The sequence below is a fragment of the Dendrobates tinctorius genome, unplaced genomic scaffold (genome assembly GCF_039654945.1).
Source record: "Dendrobates tinctorius isolate UK_male_01 unplaced genomic scaffold, ASM3965494v1 ptg000196l, whole genome shotgun sequence".
In the NCBI taxonomy this organism is placed as follows: Eukaryota; Metazoa; Chordata; class Amphibia; order Anura; family Dendrobatidae; genus Dendrobates; species Dendrobates tinctorius.
The window spans coordinates 16,495,198-16,511,696 of NW_027361863.1; the positions used below are offsets into that span (position 1 = coordinate 16,495,198).

The following is a 16,499-nucleotide window of genomic DNA, read 5'->3' on the forward strand; positions in this document are numbered from 1 at the left end:
GGGAGACCAGCGATCAAAGAAATGTCCAGGGCTTTCCAAGAGCGATCAGCGATACCAGCAGGGGGCCGATCGCTGTCACACACAGCGATCTCGCTAGTGAGATCGCTGTTGTGTCACAAAACCTGTGACTCAGCAGCGATCTCGTTAGTGAGATCGCCATGTGTGACAGGGCCCTAAGTCACTGACTGCATTACTGAGACCATGTCATAGGGAAGGGAATAATTAACATGGACATGAACTAAAACAGGTATTATTCAAACACAAACCTTCACATTTAACAGCCTATGCTGCATGCAAAAAAAAAAAAATAAATATATATATATATATATATATATATATATATATATATATATATATATATATATATATATATATATATATAATCTCTCTCTAGTATTGGAAACTTACCTTACAAGTGAAAGGATTGTTAGCAAGAAAGGATGCAAGAACCTGAATGGCATTTTTGCAGACCTTCACAGACTTGTCAAACAGACGACCGACCACCAGTGTGACTACCGACTGGAAACGAGACAACGGTAGAGCCTGGAAGACAAAGATTGGAAAGACCACAAGTAAACATGCCAGTAGAACACAACATCGAGTTAAACCAGTGGCAAGTTAGGCTTGCCTTCAATGAGCAATGCAATATCAGGGAGCAGAAGACATCATAAAGCTTCTAACATTAAGACTGCGTTCACATCCATGTGTCGAGGTCAGTGACGCAAGGACTGATCGTGGGATTCCTGACTTGAACTCAGTCACATAGGCATCCAAGAGGCTGTTGAGTTCAGGTAAGGACACTCACAGCCTGGCCGTACATTGCAGCCCATGTTAGGAAAGCGACACCAAAGTGACATCAGTCCTAGCATCACATTGAGACTTAACAGGTTTCCTATAACCGTGCAGAATACGACACACACCTTTTCTTGCACAATACGATTGTAAGTCTGCAGCACACAAGAACGAACAAAAGTGTGGACATCATGAATGTGATCCTGCAGAGTGTCCAGGAAACTGTCCCTGGTGTTTTTCTCCGAGTCGTCCAGATTGTCTCCACTGAGGACACGAATAACAACCTCTCCCATCACAGTCAGTACTGCGTTTCTCATCATGTATGGCTAGGGTTTGAGGAGAGAACAGGGAAAATAAGTATGCTTGCTTACTGCAGTTTTCACCAAAAGCATGACCTTTTTATTTAGAAAATGAAAAGTTCAAAAATTTTACCTCTCCATCCAGATAATCCAAAAGAACACTAATATTAGGCATCATGATGGCAGGAATGCTCTCTGATAGCTGGGTTATAAATGTATGTAATGTCTTCACCGCAGTGGTTTCCCGGGAGAGATCCTGGCATGACTTCTGTCCAATCTTTCTATAAAAAAAAAAAAAATTAAAAAAAAAAAAATTAAAAAAACACCATTAACACTTTAGCAAGTTGCATTTTTAGGGTTTATATTTTTATTATAGATAAATTGGGGAATATTTATCAAGTCCCCAGTGAACAAAGCAATGCACTAGAAGTGCGGTGCACATTTCTGGCACAAGTCAGTCAACAAGTAGGTGATGTAAACTTAAACCAAAGTCTAAAAATCAGGCAGATTAAGCAAACGACATTACATAACAGGCACAGAGCGAAAATGGCTAAAAAAAGGACAAACCAATAATGTAAAATTTAGTCAAAATTCCCCAAACAGCCATCAGATTACCAAAGATATGTGCTCATGTCTCCGCACCGCTCTTAGCGAGTGTCGCCCTTTGCCCAGCCCTCTAATAGACAACCATCCTGTAGGTCCACTCAACCCCTGCCAACACACTCACGTGGGCAGAACAGAGGACCAGCAATAAATGCTGCTGTGGGTTTGGCCTTACAGCGGCAGCGAGAAACTTCTCCACAACCACCAAGATTACAGACCGAAGGCAACGAGCGAAGGGCTAAACCCAGAGGATGCCGGAGTCACATTCGCCTTGGACTCATCATGTGGCTGATGCGAGAAAAAAGGTCAGAACCTTAAAAAGGTTTTATTTTACTAATAGAAATATATAAATTATAGAGATACATTGAATATTTATCAAGACATTGTGCGCAAAAGCAATGCACCAGAAGGGTGGTGCACATTTATGGCACAGTCTTACATAGGCGGATCAATCAAAAGGCATTAACCTCTGATAATTTGGTGCATTTTTCAGACTAATCAAAGTTTGCACTGTCTAAAACTTAGAAATTATTGATAAGTCTGCTACATTAAGTAGAGGAAATAGTAGACACTTGTAAAGCAAGACAAGGTCCCAGACAAAGTGCAGCCGCTCACCTCATGATCTCACCCACCAAAGATTTCATTCCATATTCTGTTGCCCAAAGAGTGACAGCATGGACGAGTACTGGGGCCAGATGATCAAAGTGCTGCAGAAGCTGGATAACCTTCACACTGACACCTAAAGACGCAGTAAACACTCAAGACCAGAGCAGCGGCGAATTGATTTGCAGGACATGATCCAGAGGCCAGATCAGGAATCTGTGGCCGTCAGCCGTCTGCCACCTGGTATCCACTTTTTTTTTTTCAAAACCAATTGGCCTGGCGCGACGTCATCATTGACTCACCCATGTCGCAGCGTCAGGCCAACTAATCAAACAGGCTGCAGATACCAGTTGGTAGGAATCGGTTCTCAGGGCAACACCGACGGTCGCAGACTGTCCAGCAATTCCATTCACATCAACTCTACTCAAAACAAAGAGCGACAAACATCAGAGTCCGGTAACAGCACATTTAGAGTGTACACCAGGAGCAGCAGAACATATAAAAATGTCTGCACTCTACATGTCATGCAATAATGCAGCTTTACTACCATTAAAGGCATTTTTAATCTGGATGTCAAGTTTGGCATAGCACGAGGGTTTTATTAACTTTGATCAAATCACAATTTTAGTAATGCCATCAGATTACCAAAGATTCACGATCATGTTTCCCCATCCCCCATTGAGTAACAGCCTCTGCTCTGCCCCCACGTTTTACGGCCACGATCCGTTTTGTAGGTCTTCTCTTTAACTGCAGCCTCACACTTGGATGCGCAGTTTAGATAAGCAAAGACAGACCACCAATAAATGTTGCTGTGGGTCCGGCCTTACAGTGGCAGCGAGACGCTTCTCCGCAACCACCAAGATTACAGACCGAGGGCCATGAGCAGAGGACGTACCCAGGAGACAAGGGACTCACATTTGCCTTTAGCTCATCACGTGGCAGGAGACACAGGTTGCCAACACATTAGGTCCCTTAAAACGAATTATTTATTTTATACATTAAAAAACACCTATCCCAGTGAAAAATGGCCAATGCCAAAAATAACCAGACCTACACTGGGATGCTACATAGCCCTACTTTTAGGCTCACTGATAACTTCCTAGCCGTGGAGGTTGGCACCCTAAAAACGAGAATTGGCGCCCCCACTCAACGTGGACTATCCCTCACTCCCCTACCAGTCCCTATTCAGACAGGAGGGAAAACAATAATCTGATAGTGCAGAAATGAAACTTCAGAATGCCCTAAGCTCAAGCAAAACCTCAAACAGTTGATGTTGTCCTGATAAAACCCCCACACAGGGGTATATTAACCAATAAATTGCTTGTCATATGTAGGTATGCCCTTATGATATTATAGCAATGAACATTAAAGTTGCCTTAGGCTACAGTAGGACCCCAGGATACTATTAAAGATAAAAAATCTAATACCGCCACATCATGACCATATGTGACAGACTAATATGTCCAACAGACAGATAATACAAACTAACCCCTCTCATCTGGGTATCATATATGGATATGACGTTTATTGATTGATCCTCCTGATGAACCGCTACATGCGGGGAAACGCGTCGGGGTTGTCCTGCACATAAGTGACTATGTTTATTATACTATGATTCAGAATATACCCTTGAGAGGGGTTAGTTTGTATTATCTGTCTGTTGGACATATTAGTCTGTCACATATGGTCATGATGTGGCGGTATTAGATTTTTTATCTTTAAATAGTATCCTGGGGTCCTACTGTAGCCTAAGGCAACTTTAATGTTCATTGCTATAATATCATAAGGGCATACCTACATATGACAAGCAATTTATTGGTTAATATACCCCTGTGTGGGGGTTTTATCAGGACAACATCAACTGTTTGAGGTTTTGCTTGAGCTTAGGGCATTCTGAAGTTTCATTTCTGCACTATCAGATTATTGTTTTCCCTCCTGTCTGAATAGGGACTGGTAGGGGAGTGAGGGATAGTCCACGTTGAGTGGGGGCGCCAATTCTCGTTTTTAGGGTGCCAACCTCCACGGCTAGGAAGGCATCAGTGAGCCTAAAAGTAGGGCTATGTAGCATCCCAGTGTAGGTCTGGTTATTTTTGGCATTGGCCATTTTTCACTGGGATAGGTGTTTTTTAATGTATAAAATAAATAATTTGTTTTAAGGGATTTATATGTTCGCACTATTTCTGATTCCCATGAGATATATATTTCATACGTTCGACTTTTGCCAACACATTAGGCATCATTATTCAAGACAACAATTTGTGGTATCCAATGCAAGATCAGAAGCAAGTGCTGCCAACATTACGACCCTCGAGAAGCATACGATTGGGAAGTATTGTGCACTTGCCCCATTTTAATGCATGCACCTTGGCAGATGTGCGGGTTGTATCATAGTTGGCATCACTCACTTCTGATGTGGACGGCACCAGATAATCCCTTTAATTCCTGAACTGCATAGTAAACCTTTCTCCATGGTAGGTTCTGTACAAGTTACTTAAAGCACTGAGCATACAAAGCTGGTCATGCGGTTCCTCTCACCCTACAGGTTTTGCTCCCCTCCTTTAGTGACTTACTTAGGGTGTCATTTGAGCGTTTCACAGCCGCCCCAAGGAGGTGCGATAAGGATTCCCACAGGGACCTGTTCTTTTGTGCTCCAATAGTTGGGTTTTCCATCATTTTGTAACAGCAACCAGTAACCATACTGAGGAAAAAGTCAAAATTACCACGATGAAGGTCAGAGAATAGTCTTTATCTTGCTGTAGTATTACCAGTGGTAGGTGCCCACGTTTCCCACTGCCCTCCCTAGATCCCAGCAGAGACTGTAGATCCTCTCAGATTCTGCCACACACTCTAGTAGACAGAATATGGCTGAGGAGGACCAGCAATGAATGCTGATGTTGGTCTGGCCTTACAGCGGCAGCAAGAAACTTCTCCACAACCACCAAGATTACAGACCGAAGGCAACAAGCAAAGCGCAAACCCAGAAGACTAAAACCACCATTCATCTTGGGAATCAAATAGCAAGAAAGAGTTTCATAATGTCCAGGAAAGTAAATCAAACCTGATGAATTCCTCCTCTATCAGTGACATGTTCCAGAGCCGGCGAATATCCAGCTGAAGAAGATGAGTGACTGTTTGCAGAACATTTTCCCTCTCGTTTTCCCACAAAAAGCCATCAGTTTTGGACTTTGCTTTTCTCCCCTGAAGGTGCAAAAAAAAAAAAAAAAAAAAAGTGAGCAAGTGTACAAAAAAGAAAAAAAAACAAAAAAAAACACAAAACAATATGTAAAGCACAGCCCCTTCAGTACCTTCCCACTTGGCTCCACATTTCCCAAAGAAGCTTTATAGGTTTCAACTTCAAATGCCTCCACAAGATGCAAGAGGAGGAAGCAGTTCATCTTCAGGGTGTTCAGGTGGAGATTACGCTCCGCTGCAGCCAGAGACAGATCCTCCAGGACGGAGGGAAGCTCACTCGCATGCTGAGAATTGGCTAAGAAGGAGGAAGAAGGAAAAAAAAAAAAAAAAAAAAAAAAAAAAAAAAAAAAAAATATATGGACAAGTAAGGCCTCTTTCACACATCAGGTTTTCGCCGTCAGGCGCGATCCGGCGCTTTTGACAGAAACCGGATCCGGCGAAATGCAATGCCGGATCCGGTTTCCCCCCCATTGACTTGCATTTGCGCCGGATGGCCATGCGTTTCATCCGGTTTTCGCCGGATCCGGCAATGTGTCGCGATCCGGCGTCTGGAAAAAACGGCTACTGTAACGTTTTTTTGTCTCCGGCGAAAAAGCCGGACACGCCGGATCCGGCGCGTCCGTCTTTTTCACACAATGAAAGCCTATGAGCGCCGCAATGCGCCTGATCCGGCGAAAGCCGGATCCGGTTTTTTTGGTCTGAGCATGCTCAGTAGCTCTGCCCACAAGACATATAAAAGCAAGACAGTGGGACCCACAGCCACACCCAACATGCCACCCAAGAAAGCAACCAAGCGAAGCAGGAGACCACTGCAGCACCATCAGCACCACCACCACCCCAAATGGAGCAGCAAATGCAACATGCTGAGGAGGGGAGGCCAGCAGCAGATGAGAGACGGTAATTATCAAATCCCCCATTCCTCCAAACTAGGGCTATTGAATATCAAGATATTCATTGGCCCTTTGTTTCTCTTTATTCAACAGCCGCCCAATAGATGCAGCAGCAGCAGCAATGGCAGCAGCTGGAACACCACCCACAGGCATGGAGTGTGGCCACCAGGAAGACAGCACATCATCTTCTGGGAGCCCTCCCTCGCATCGTCAGCGTTTGACGGTAAGTTTTTATTTCCAAAATCCATCATCTCTGTAATATACTGTATGTCTATTCATTGCCTTTTATTTCAAAACAGGATTCACAAGATGAAGAGGAGCTCCCAGAAGAAGAAGGAAGGGGTGGACAGACACTTGGAGTGGGCTCACAATTGGTAAGTTTTTTGCATCAAACGCAGAAACACAACATCACACTACACACAACACATAGAAAACAATGTTCTGCAGACCACACACAGCAAACAAATGCCTACATCCAAAGACATAACATTTTTTGTTTTCTTCTCTAGTCTTCCCAATCTGGTGCTCGGCCAAGAGGTCCTCGCAGTGCCTCCCAGGGTCGTCGGCGACAGCAACGCGGCGGTCACCAGCGTGTTAGTATAAATATTTTTGCTTTGTTTTTTTGCACTTTTTATTTCATTTCTTTTGTGGAGGCTAATTATGTTATTTTTGTCTTTTTCTTTAACAGCCTTCACAGCGTGCTCCCGACTCTGACGGTGAGGATGGAGGACTCGATGTGGACCACCTCATCGATCTCGTCAGAGAAAGGGAGCCGCTCTGGAACATGGCTGACCGCCGCCACGCTGACCTTATCGTTACCCGACGACTCTGGGAGGAAATCTGTTCGCTCCTTGTGGGCCGCTGGGAGGACCTCGATGTTCGGGCCCAGATTAAAGAGCGTAAGTATATACAGTACCAGTTGCTTGATGTAAACCAGTGTTTCCCGAACTCCAGTCCTCGTGGTCCCCACGGATCATGTGTTCAGGATTTCTATTTACTATGGAAATCCTGAAAACATGACCCCTGGGGACCATGAGGACTGGAGTTTGTGAAACACTGATGTTGTATACTAACCACTCCTTTCTCGTTTCAGGGAACAGAATTGTGAATCGGTGGCGGTCTGTGAGGGATCGTTTCAAGAAGGAGTTCAATAAAGAGATGCGGGCCCCGAGTGGATCTGGAGGACGCAGGAGCAAGTACAAGTACGCACAAGCCCTGTCGTTCCTCCGGGAAACAATGGTCACTAGAAGGTAAATATTACACACCACATGTGAAAAAAAATGTTAGATGTAACTTTTTTTTTTCAGCCAGGGCCATACCATGTCACTATTTTAATTGTTTTTTTTTCTCTTTATTCCACAGCACGGTGAGCAGCACTCGGGAGCCTGCACGATTGGACCCTTCTGAGGCGATCCCTGAGGAGACCAGCACCGAGGGACACTTCGACCGCCCCGGTACATCTGCACCTTCCCAGCCTTCCCACACATTCGACCCATCTGTCCCATCCACCAGCACAGGAGCATCGTGGCCGCCTACATTACATGAAGCTGCTGGTGAGGAGATCGCTTTCCCTTTACCCCACCCTTCTGCCCCTGCCACCTCTAGTACACCTGCGGGTACTGGGCGGCAGCGGCAGAGGGGTCAGGAAAAGAGTTATGCGCCAGAGTTCTTGCATCTGAATGCATCTTTCCAGAACTGTCTAAAAGTCTTGTCAGAGCAAATCTCCGCAGGCTTTCAGCAGATCAACTCCAGCATTCTGGAGGTGAAGACACTTCTGCAAACCATGCATTCAGAAGATCTTCGCCAAACCACACCTTTTTCAGGTCTGTTGTGGAGCGCATGGCAACACTATCTCCTACCCAGCAGATGCATGTAATGCATTCGTGCCACGGTGCTCTACAGCAGGTTACCTCCCAACCTCCACCTCCCACCACTGTAGTTCCTCCACCTGCACCCCCTCCAGCCACTTTCCATCCTCCCCCTCCTATTACATCTGCACCCCCTCCAGCCACTTTCCATCCTCCCCCTCCTATTACATCTGCACCCCCTCCAGCCACTTTCCATCCTACCCCTCCTATTACATACCAGCAACCTCACCAGTACCAGCAACCTTCCCAGTACCAGCAACCTCCCCAGTACCAGACATCTCCCCACTTCCAGCAACCTGCCCCGTACCAAACTCCTTCCCCGTATCAAACTCCTTCCCCATACAACTTTCCAACAACATCATCTGCTCCTAACAGTCCCTGCCCAACCCTCCACTCCACCGCCCACCACCTCTTCTGCCTCCCACATGTCCACCCATTCTGTAGCTTTTTCCACACCATCACCTCTAACTGTTCCTTCCCCACCACGATCCCAGTCCTCTCTCCACACTCCCATTGTCGAAGTGTCCCGCAGCCCCTCCAGCAGTATTTCCACCCCACACTACACCGAGTTATAATGTTTTTTTTGTAATAAAAATGCCCATTTGGTTGGTTTCAAACCTTTATTAAAAAAGTTTTTTTAACTTTAAAAACAGTTTACACAAAAAAAAAAATATTTTAAATAAAAGTTAAATTATTGTTTACACTGGTTGTCTGTCATTTCTTTCTGCGGCGAAATATGTTTAAAAAAAAGGTTAAATACAGGGTATTTAAAAGGTAAAAAGGTATTCAAAACCAGGTATATAACTGTGGGTAAATTTTAGCTTTTTGCCACAGTTGTGTTCCTGGTTGTGTTTGAAGCAAAGTATTTCACCTGAAAAGTTGTGTTTATTGTTGGTGATTTCCTAACAATGTACACAACTTTAGTTAAAAGGTGAAATACTTTGCATAAAACACAACCAGGTACACACCTGTAGCCTAAAGCTAAAAATAGTAAGACCATGACAAGATAGCCAACTTTGGTTGGCAAAGGTATATACTGTTGGTCCAGAAGGTACACAAGTTTGGTTAGGGCACAAATCTTTCACACTCTGTCATCCCAGTGTACTCTGCCTTGAGGTGACAAAGTATAGTGCAAAATTGTCCCTCATTACTGAAACCGTCACAGAACTTCTAGTGGTAATATTTCCAATGACAACATCCATCTTCGCCAGTAACTTGCTCTTCTCTCCAACCTGCACTTTCTCCTCTACAACCTGTCAAAGAAGGGCTGTAGGAACATGCTATATATAGTTTTCCAGTAGCCAATCCCGTTCGGAAGGCCACAAGGGTCAATTTTAAAAACCAGATCCGGCGTAATCCGTCGAAAAACGGATAGAAAAACGGATGAACCGGATGAGACGGATCCGGTTTTGTCTGTCAAGAACAAGACGGATCCGGCAGAAAACCGGATCCGGCACATCAGGTTTTACAAAACATTTGCCGGATCCGGCATGACGCCGGATCGCGCCTGACGCCGAAAACCTGATGTGTGAAAGTAGCCTAAGCAACGCCATCATTCCCATAGCCGTGGCACAATCATCATCCATGGTCATGTAATTACACCTAGATAATCATTTTTACTCACAGAAGTAGACTGATTATTAGACTATCCATAATACTACAGACTATTGAGCATGTCAGGAAACCCTTTACGTGCTACCTTGAAGTTTAAGCGCTATTGATATCAGATCCCCATACCTTTCACAAGCAACTCAAGTAAATCTTCTTTCAGGGAAACAGACACAGATTGGAAGTGGCTACAAGAAAGCAGAAAAACTTGGTCAAAACGGCTCTACTAAGAAAAAAAAACAAAAAAAAAAAACACGATAGCAGAAAACATATCACTAACATTCCCCAAACAGCCATCAGATTACCAAAGATATGTGCTCATGTATCCGCACCGGCTCTTATCGAGTCTCGCCCTTTACCCAGCCCTCCATTTGACAACCATCCTGTAGGTCCGCTCATCCCCTGCCGACACTCACGAGGGCAGATTGACAGAGGAGGACCAGCAATAAATGCTGTTGTGGGTCTGGCCTTACAGCGGCAGCGAGAAGCTTCTCCACAACCACCAAGATTACAGACCGAAGGCAACGAGCGAAGGGCTAAACCCAGAGGATGCCGGAGTCACATTCGCCTTGGACTCATCATGTGGCCGTTGCGGTAAACCAGTCATAAGCAATAGAAACGAAACAGATAATATTCAGCAATTCACTGCTCACTTACTATATGATGCTGTATAGTGGATCAAAGTGCTGGACAACGGATTTGGGACCCTGTGACCGGAGAGCGGCTTTATACGCTGTAAAAGAATTTTTAAAAAGTCACCCACATTTACAACAATTATACTATGTACACATTCATCAGGATGTATATTTTCAAGAGTCATTAACTCAAGTAGTAGATCATTAAATGAGCTGAAAGAAAAGAATCTATTATAGTTCCACTAGGAATTTAAAAGAGATCCGATCAGTAGATTCCTGCTGCCCAAACCACAGCCGTGGCCCAGCCGGGCTGCACACAAGAATCTTCTCCTCTGAAATGCTCCATAGAAAACACTTTGCAGATCTGGCTGGAGACAATAGCCAGAGACCAGACTATTCTGGCGCTGCCCCAGCCAGCTTCTTCCTGATCCACTCTAGCCATCAACAGGAGTCTCCCTGTACACGAGAGTGACACCTGTCAATCACTTATTGATGCAGGGAGAAGCCGGCACTGGATTAGTCACTAGCCAGATCTGCAAACTATATCCAAGATTCATCGAGTGCAGCCATCTTCACAATAGTCTTTATGGATGGTGTGCAGATCCCGAGTGATTAAGAGGAGCTTCTGACAAGTGCCGTGCAGCCAACAAACATTATTGCAGTCTGTGATGGAGTAAGATTTGTGGTGCGGTGAATGCCGCCGCTCATCATGGATTTGACAAGCCGCGGTAGCCACTGTCCCAGATCAGCCCACCTCGTCACAGCTGGGCGAAAATGGAGTGAAAACACGAAAAACGTTAGTGAAGTCTCTAGCTGCGCCAAAATTTTGAAACTTTTCTAAATGTTTTACACCAGAATTTTGACATAAAAGATATGAAAAATCAGGCCCTATATGTTTTATCAGTAGCATTTGAGGGGGAATAAAAAAAAAAAAAAAAAAAAAATTTCTCTGCAATCGTGCAGGCAGGGAGATTCACACTGCTCATGGTTTAGGCAGCATGAATTGCTGACAGTGATCTATCACATAGCCAAGAAAACAAACAAAATAACACTCACCATGTAGGTCAGAGGCCAGCTGTCGCACAGGCAGCACCTCCTGGACCACGTACTGACCCACTCCTCCACTCTTCAGCAAGTCCTTAAAGGCCAAGGGGATATTGAATTGGAGAGTCATGGTGGAGACCTGGACAACCGTAAAGACTTCATGTTACACTCACGTTTCTCAGGGGCGCTACTCCAGTCACCCGATTTATCAGATCCAATGCAAACCAGAGGCCTGGACTACTAGTCCAGTTCCATATACCCATCACACATCCTCCATCCCATAGTCCCATGCCCATATACCCATCACACATCCTCCATCCCATAGTCCCATGCCCATATACCCATCACACATCCTCCATCCCATGCCCATATACCCACACATCCTCCATCCCATAGTCCCATATACCCATCATACATATCCTCCATCCCATAGTCCCATGCCCATATACCCATCACACATCCTTCATCTCATAGTCCCATGCCCATATACCCATCACACATGCTTCATCTCATAGTCCCATGCCCATATACCCATCATACATATCCTCCATCCCATAGACCTGTGCCCATATACCCATCATACACATCCTCCATCCCATAGTCAACCATTATGACATCATAATGAGGGGCGGGGCTTGATACACTCTCCCCATTATGTAGATAGGGGCAAAATTGTTTGGTGAATTGGAACGCAAGGGGTTAAAATTTCGCCTCACAACATAGCCTAGGACACTCTCGGGGGCCAGACGTGTGACTGTGCCAAATTTTGTGGCTGTAGCTGCGACCGTGCGGATGCCAATCCTGGACATACACACACACTTGAGCTTTATATATTAGATGACCAGTAAGCAAGTGCCCATCAGCCCCTCACAATACATGCAAGGAGTGCTGCTTGTCGAGGTAGCCGGGGGCCTCTGAAGGCCCCACATGGCTTCCACATTAGTCCTCCTGTGGAGATCAACATGTAACTGGGCTTCATAAGAAATTGTCATTTTAACAATACAAGGGGAAGGGAAAAATAAATAAAACAGTTAAGGATCATGAAAGAGAAAACGGATTCAGGTACAATCATCCTCTGATGGTTAATTGTGTCAGGAATAATAATGCAGACAGCAGCCCCCTCCTCCAGAGCAGATCCCAGTATCCACAGCACGTGCATTCCCCCACATCCTCCAGAGGAGATCCCAGGATCCGACTCCTGCCCCCCCCTCCCATATCCTCCAGAGGAGATCCCAGGATCCGACCCCTGCCCCCCCCTCCCATATCCTCCAGAGCAGATCCCAGGATCCGACCCCTGCCCCCCCCCCCATATCCTCCAGAGCAGATCCCAGGATCCGACCCCTGCCCCCCCCCTCCCATATCCTCCAGAGCAGATCCCAGGATCCGACTCCTGCCCCCCCCCCATATCCTCCAGAGCAGATCCCAGGATCCGACCCCTGCCCCCCCCCCCATATCCTCCAGAGCAGATCCCAGGATCCGACTCCTGCCCCCCCCATATCCTCCAGAGCAGATCCCAGGATCCGACTCCTGCCCCCCCTCCCATATCCTGCAGAGCAGATCCCAGGATCCGTAACCTGCCCCCCCCCCCTATATCCTGCAGAGCAGATCTCAGGATCCGACTCCTGCCCCCCCCATAACCTGCAGAGCAGATCTCAGGATCCGACTCCTGCCCCCCCCCCCCATATCCTCCAGAGCAGATCCCAGGATCCGACCCCTGCCCCCCCCCCCCCATATCCTCCAGAGCAGATCCCAGGATCCGACTCCTGCCCCCCCCATATCCTCCAGAGCAGATCCCAGGATCCGACTCCTGCCCCCCCTCCCATATCCTGCAGAGCAGATCCCAGGATCCGTAACCTGCCCCCCCCCCCCCTATATCCTGCAGAGCAGATCTCAGGATCCGACTCCTGCCCCCCCCATAACCTGCAGAGCAGATCTCAGGATCCGACTCCTGCCCCCCCCATAACCTGCAGAGCAGATCTCAGGATCCGACTCCTGCCCCCCCCCCATAACCTGCAGAGCAGATCTCAGGATCCGACTCCTGCCCCCCCCCCCATATCCTGCAGAGCAGATCCCAGGATCCGTAATCTGCCCCCCCCCCCTATATCCTGCAGAGCAGATCCCAGGATCCGTAATCTGCCCCCCCATATCCTCCAGAGCAGATCTCAGGATCCGACTCCTGCCCCCCCCACTATATCCTGCAGAGCAGATCTCAGGATCCGACTCCTGCCCCCCCCCCCCATATCCTGCAGAGCAGATCCCAGGATCCGTAATCTGCCCCCCCCCCCTATATCCTCCAGAGCAGATCTCAGGATCCGACTCCTGCCCCTCCCATATCCTGCAGAGCAGATCCCAGGATCCGTAATCTGCCCCCCCCCCTATATCCTGCAGAGCAGATCCCAGGATCCGTAATCTGCCCCCCCCCTATATCCTGCAGAGCAGATCCCAGGATCCGTAATCTGCCCCCCCCCTATATCCTGCAGAGCAGATCCCAGGATCCGTAATCTGCCCCCCCCCTATATCCTGCAGAGCAGATCCCAGGATCCGTAATCTGCCCCCCCCCCCCTATATCCTGCAGAGCAGATCCCAGGATCCGTAATCTGCCCCCCCCCTATATCCTGCAGAGCAGATCCCAGGATCCGTAATCTGCCCCCCCCCTATATCCTGCAGAGCAGATCCCAGGATCCGTAATCTGCCCCCCCCCTATATCCTGCAGAGCAGATCCCAGGATCCGTAATCTGCCCCCCCCCCCCCTATATCCTGCAGAGCAGATCCCAGGATCCGTAATCTGCCCCCCCCCCCCCTATATCCTGCAGAGCAGATCCCAGGATCCGTAATCTGCCCCCCCCCTATATCCTGCAGAGCAGATCCCAGGATCCGTAATCTGCCCCCCCCCCCCCCCTATATCCTCCAGAGCAGATCTCAGGATCCGACTCCTGCCCCCCCCCCCCCCATATCTTCCAGGACTGATCCTAGGATCCAGCACACGCATTCCGAGTACAACACAGTACGGCCGTACTCTACCTGAGGCGTCTCCGCGGTGCAGCCGGTGAGGAAGGAGCCGGCTGGTTTTCCGGTGGCGTCCAACAGACGAACAGTCGAACACCCGCTGACTTCAAAATCGCTCCTCCCGCCAAAATGTGACCAATCGGAGAGCCGCGCGCCTTATGACGCAGCGAGCAAAGACAACCACTACAATTCGCTCTTATAAAAAAAAAGAAAAAGTGACCAATGGCAACGTATGACAAGAGAGCCAATCACATCTCGACAGGAGAGATTGACAGGAGCGTGAAGCAATAGGATTGTAGCAGTGAATAGGAGGTGTCATTGAACCAGAGCGGAATGACTGACAGCGAGGGCAACCAATAGGAAGCGTTCCCAGACAGACAAGCCCCTCCCTCCAGCAATATATGGGCTGTTTCTCCCTTCCTTCCTGCAGACAAAACTCCTGGAGCACCTGTGTACTGGTCACATATTGGGGTGGTATTTTTTATTGCATATTTTGGGGAGGGGAGGAGCCCCGAAGCCCCCAGGCGTTGGGATCCTTATTATCTTTATGGCCTTTACCCCATATTGTGAGGACCTGCAGATTTTGATAGATCGGACTCTTCCTTGCAAGCCGATATCTAATATGGGAAAAAAAAAAAAAATTTCCTTTATTTGTAAACTAGAAATAAACTGAAGACTTCTTTTTTACAAAAAAAAAAAAGTTTGTTTTATTTTATTTCCCTCGCCCCCAGCCCATGGAGACGGCAGTCAGTGATTGTCTGCGGCACCTGAGGGTGCGTGCAACAACGTTTTTAAGAAGAGGGTGCTTCAGATTTTTTTTTTTTTGAGAAAAATGCCTCAGGGAAAAAAAACAAAAAAGCAAATTGAGGCCATAGTTTTTCTCATTATCGTTTATCAGTTCCTCAAGTCCCAGATTTCCTGGGAATTTCCTTATGTTTTAGGGATAATCCTGGAAATTTTTTGTTTACACTCAATCGTGCACAAATGGCCTAAAGTAGGTGGGGGTTAAAGGGAATGTCCAATGTCAGCTGCGCCTGAATGATCGGCGGCTTGGACCAGTGACTGTCGCAGCGTTGACCGGAAGTGCGCAGTATTGGAAGTGCAGTGGCGCTCTCCAGTGATTTGGGCCGGCCTCAGGGCAGCGCTTACAAGCCCATTATGTTTGGTCTCCACTCCTAGATAACAGTAATGGCCTCATTGCAGACGATTTGCTAAAAATTGAGCAACAAACTCCTGTTTACAGTAAACCAGACCAATTATGGAGAGTTTACATACAGCTGCCAGACAGAGAAGGGTAATACAGGAGCCAGGGAGGGCTACTGCGGGCTCCAGATAGAGAGGGAGGGCTACTGCGGGCTCCGGATAGAGAGGGAGGGCTACTGCGGGCTCCGGATAGAGAGGGAGGGCTACTGCGGGCTCCGGATAGAGAGGGAGGGCTACTGCGGGCTCCGGATAGAGAGGGAGGGGTAAGGCTGAGTGCAGACGGACTTTTTTGCCCTGTGGATTTTTCTGTGCAGAATTGAAGAAATCCGCAGGTCAAATGACCTGCATTTTTCCTGCGGATTTCTTCCTGTGTTTTTGCGGTTGTCCCCTGTGGATTTGGAGAATGGAGCAGGTGGAAAACCGCACAAAAAAAGTGACATGCTGCGTATTTTGAACCACAAGATAACCGCGCGGAAAAATCTGCAGCGTCTGCACAGCGTTTTTTTCTATTGATTAACATGCTACTGTACATCACAATGCGGATATGCAGCATTTCTGCACGGTAAAATCTGCTGCGGATCCGCTGGAAATCTGCATCGTGTGCACATGGCCTAATTGAACCAGTCTTCAGACCGCTTTAGGCCACGTTCACACATTGAGTATTTGACATCAGTATCTGGAAGCTACAATCAGAGGAGAAATATAATACTGCAGCGTGAACGTGGCCTTAGAATTTGCAAAGTCGTATGAAAGTGG

The 16,499-nt window shown here is 47.2% G+C and overlaps 1 protein-coding gene and 4 non-coding genes across 6 annotated transcripts in view; all 5 read right to left on the reverse strand.

The window, feature by feature from the left end:
- Positions 1 to 14,717, reverse strand: part of NCAPD2 (non-SMC condensin I complex subunit D2) — a 66,634-nt gene extending 51,917 nt beyond the window's left edge. For both annotated transcript variants that reach the window (XR_012221597.1, XM_073552939.1), the window contains exons 1-11: positions 14,556 to 14,717; positions 11,547 to 11,673; positions 10,513 to 10,588; positions 9,985 to 10,043; positions 5,603 to 5,784; positions 5,356 to 5,495; positions 4,868 to 4,995; positions 2,310 to 2,433; positions 1,225 to 1,372; positions 921 to 1,118; positions 409 to 543 (exon numbers count right to left, since the gene is read on the reverse strand). Coding sequence is in view for 1 of the 2 variants with exons in the window: in XM_073552939.1 (XP_073409040.1) it covers positions 409 to 543; positions 921 to 1,118; positions 1,225 to 1,372; positions 2,310 to 2,433; positions 4,868 to 4,995; positions 5,356 to 5,495; positions 5,603 to 5,784; positions 9,985 to 10,043; positions 10,513 to 10,588; positions 11,547 to 11,664 (1,308 nt within the window). In the remaining variant the exon portion in view is untranslated. The remainder of the gene's footprint in view (positions 1 to 408; positions 544 to 920; positions 1,119 to 1,224; positions 1,373 to 2,309; positions 2,434 to 4,867; positions 4,996 to 5,355; positions 5,496 to 5,602; positions 5,785 to 9,984; positions 10,044 to 10,512; positions 10,589 to 11,546; positions 11,674 to 14,555) is intronic.
- On the reverse strand, positions 1,693 to 1,983 carry LOC141056339 (small nucleolar RNA U85). Its single transcript, XR_012221614.1, has one exon. It is a non-coding gene; the product is annotated as a small nucleolar RNA U85 (small nucleolar RNA).
- LOC141056340 (small nucleolar RNA U85) lies at positions 2,929 to 3,237 on the reverse strand. The gene has a single exon (XR_012221615.1). It is a non-coding gene; the product is annotated as a small nucleolar RNA U85 (small nucleolar RNA).
- LOC141056341 (small nucleolar RNA U85) lies at positions 5,049 to 5,316 on the reverse strand. Its single transcript, XR_012221616.1, has one exon. It is a non-coding gene; the product is annotated as a small nucleolar RNA U85 (small nucleolar RNA).
- LOC141056338 (small nucleolar RNA U85) lies at positions 10,147 to 10,442 on the reverse strand. Its single transcript, XR_012221613.1, has one exon. It is a non-coding gene; the product is annotated as a small nucleolar RNA U85 (small nucleolar RNA).
- Positions 14,718 to 16,499: the final 1,782 nt, after the last annotated feature.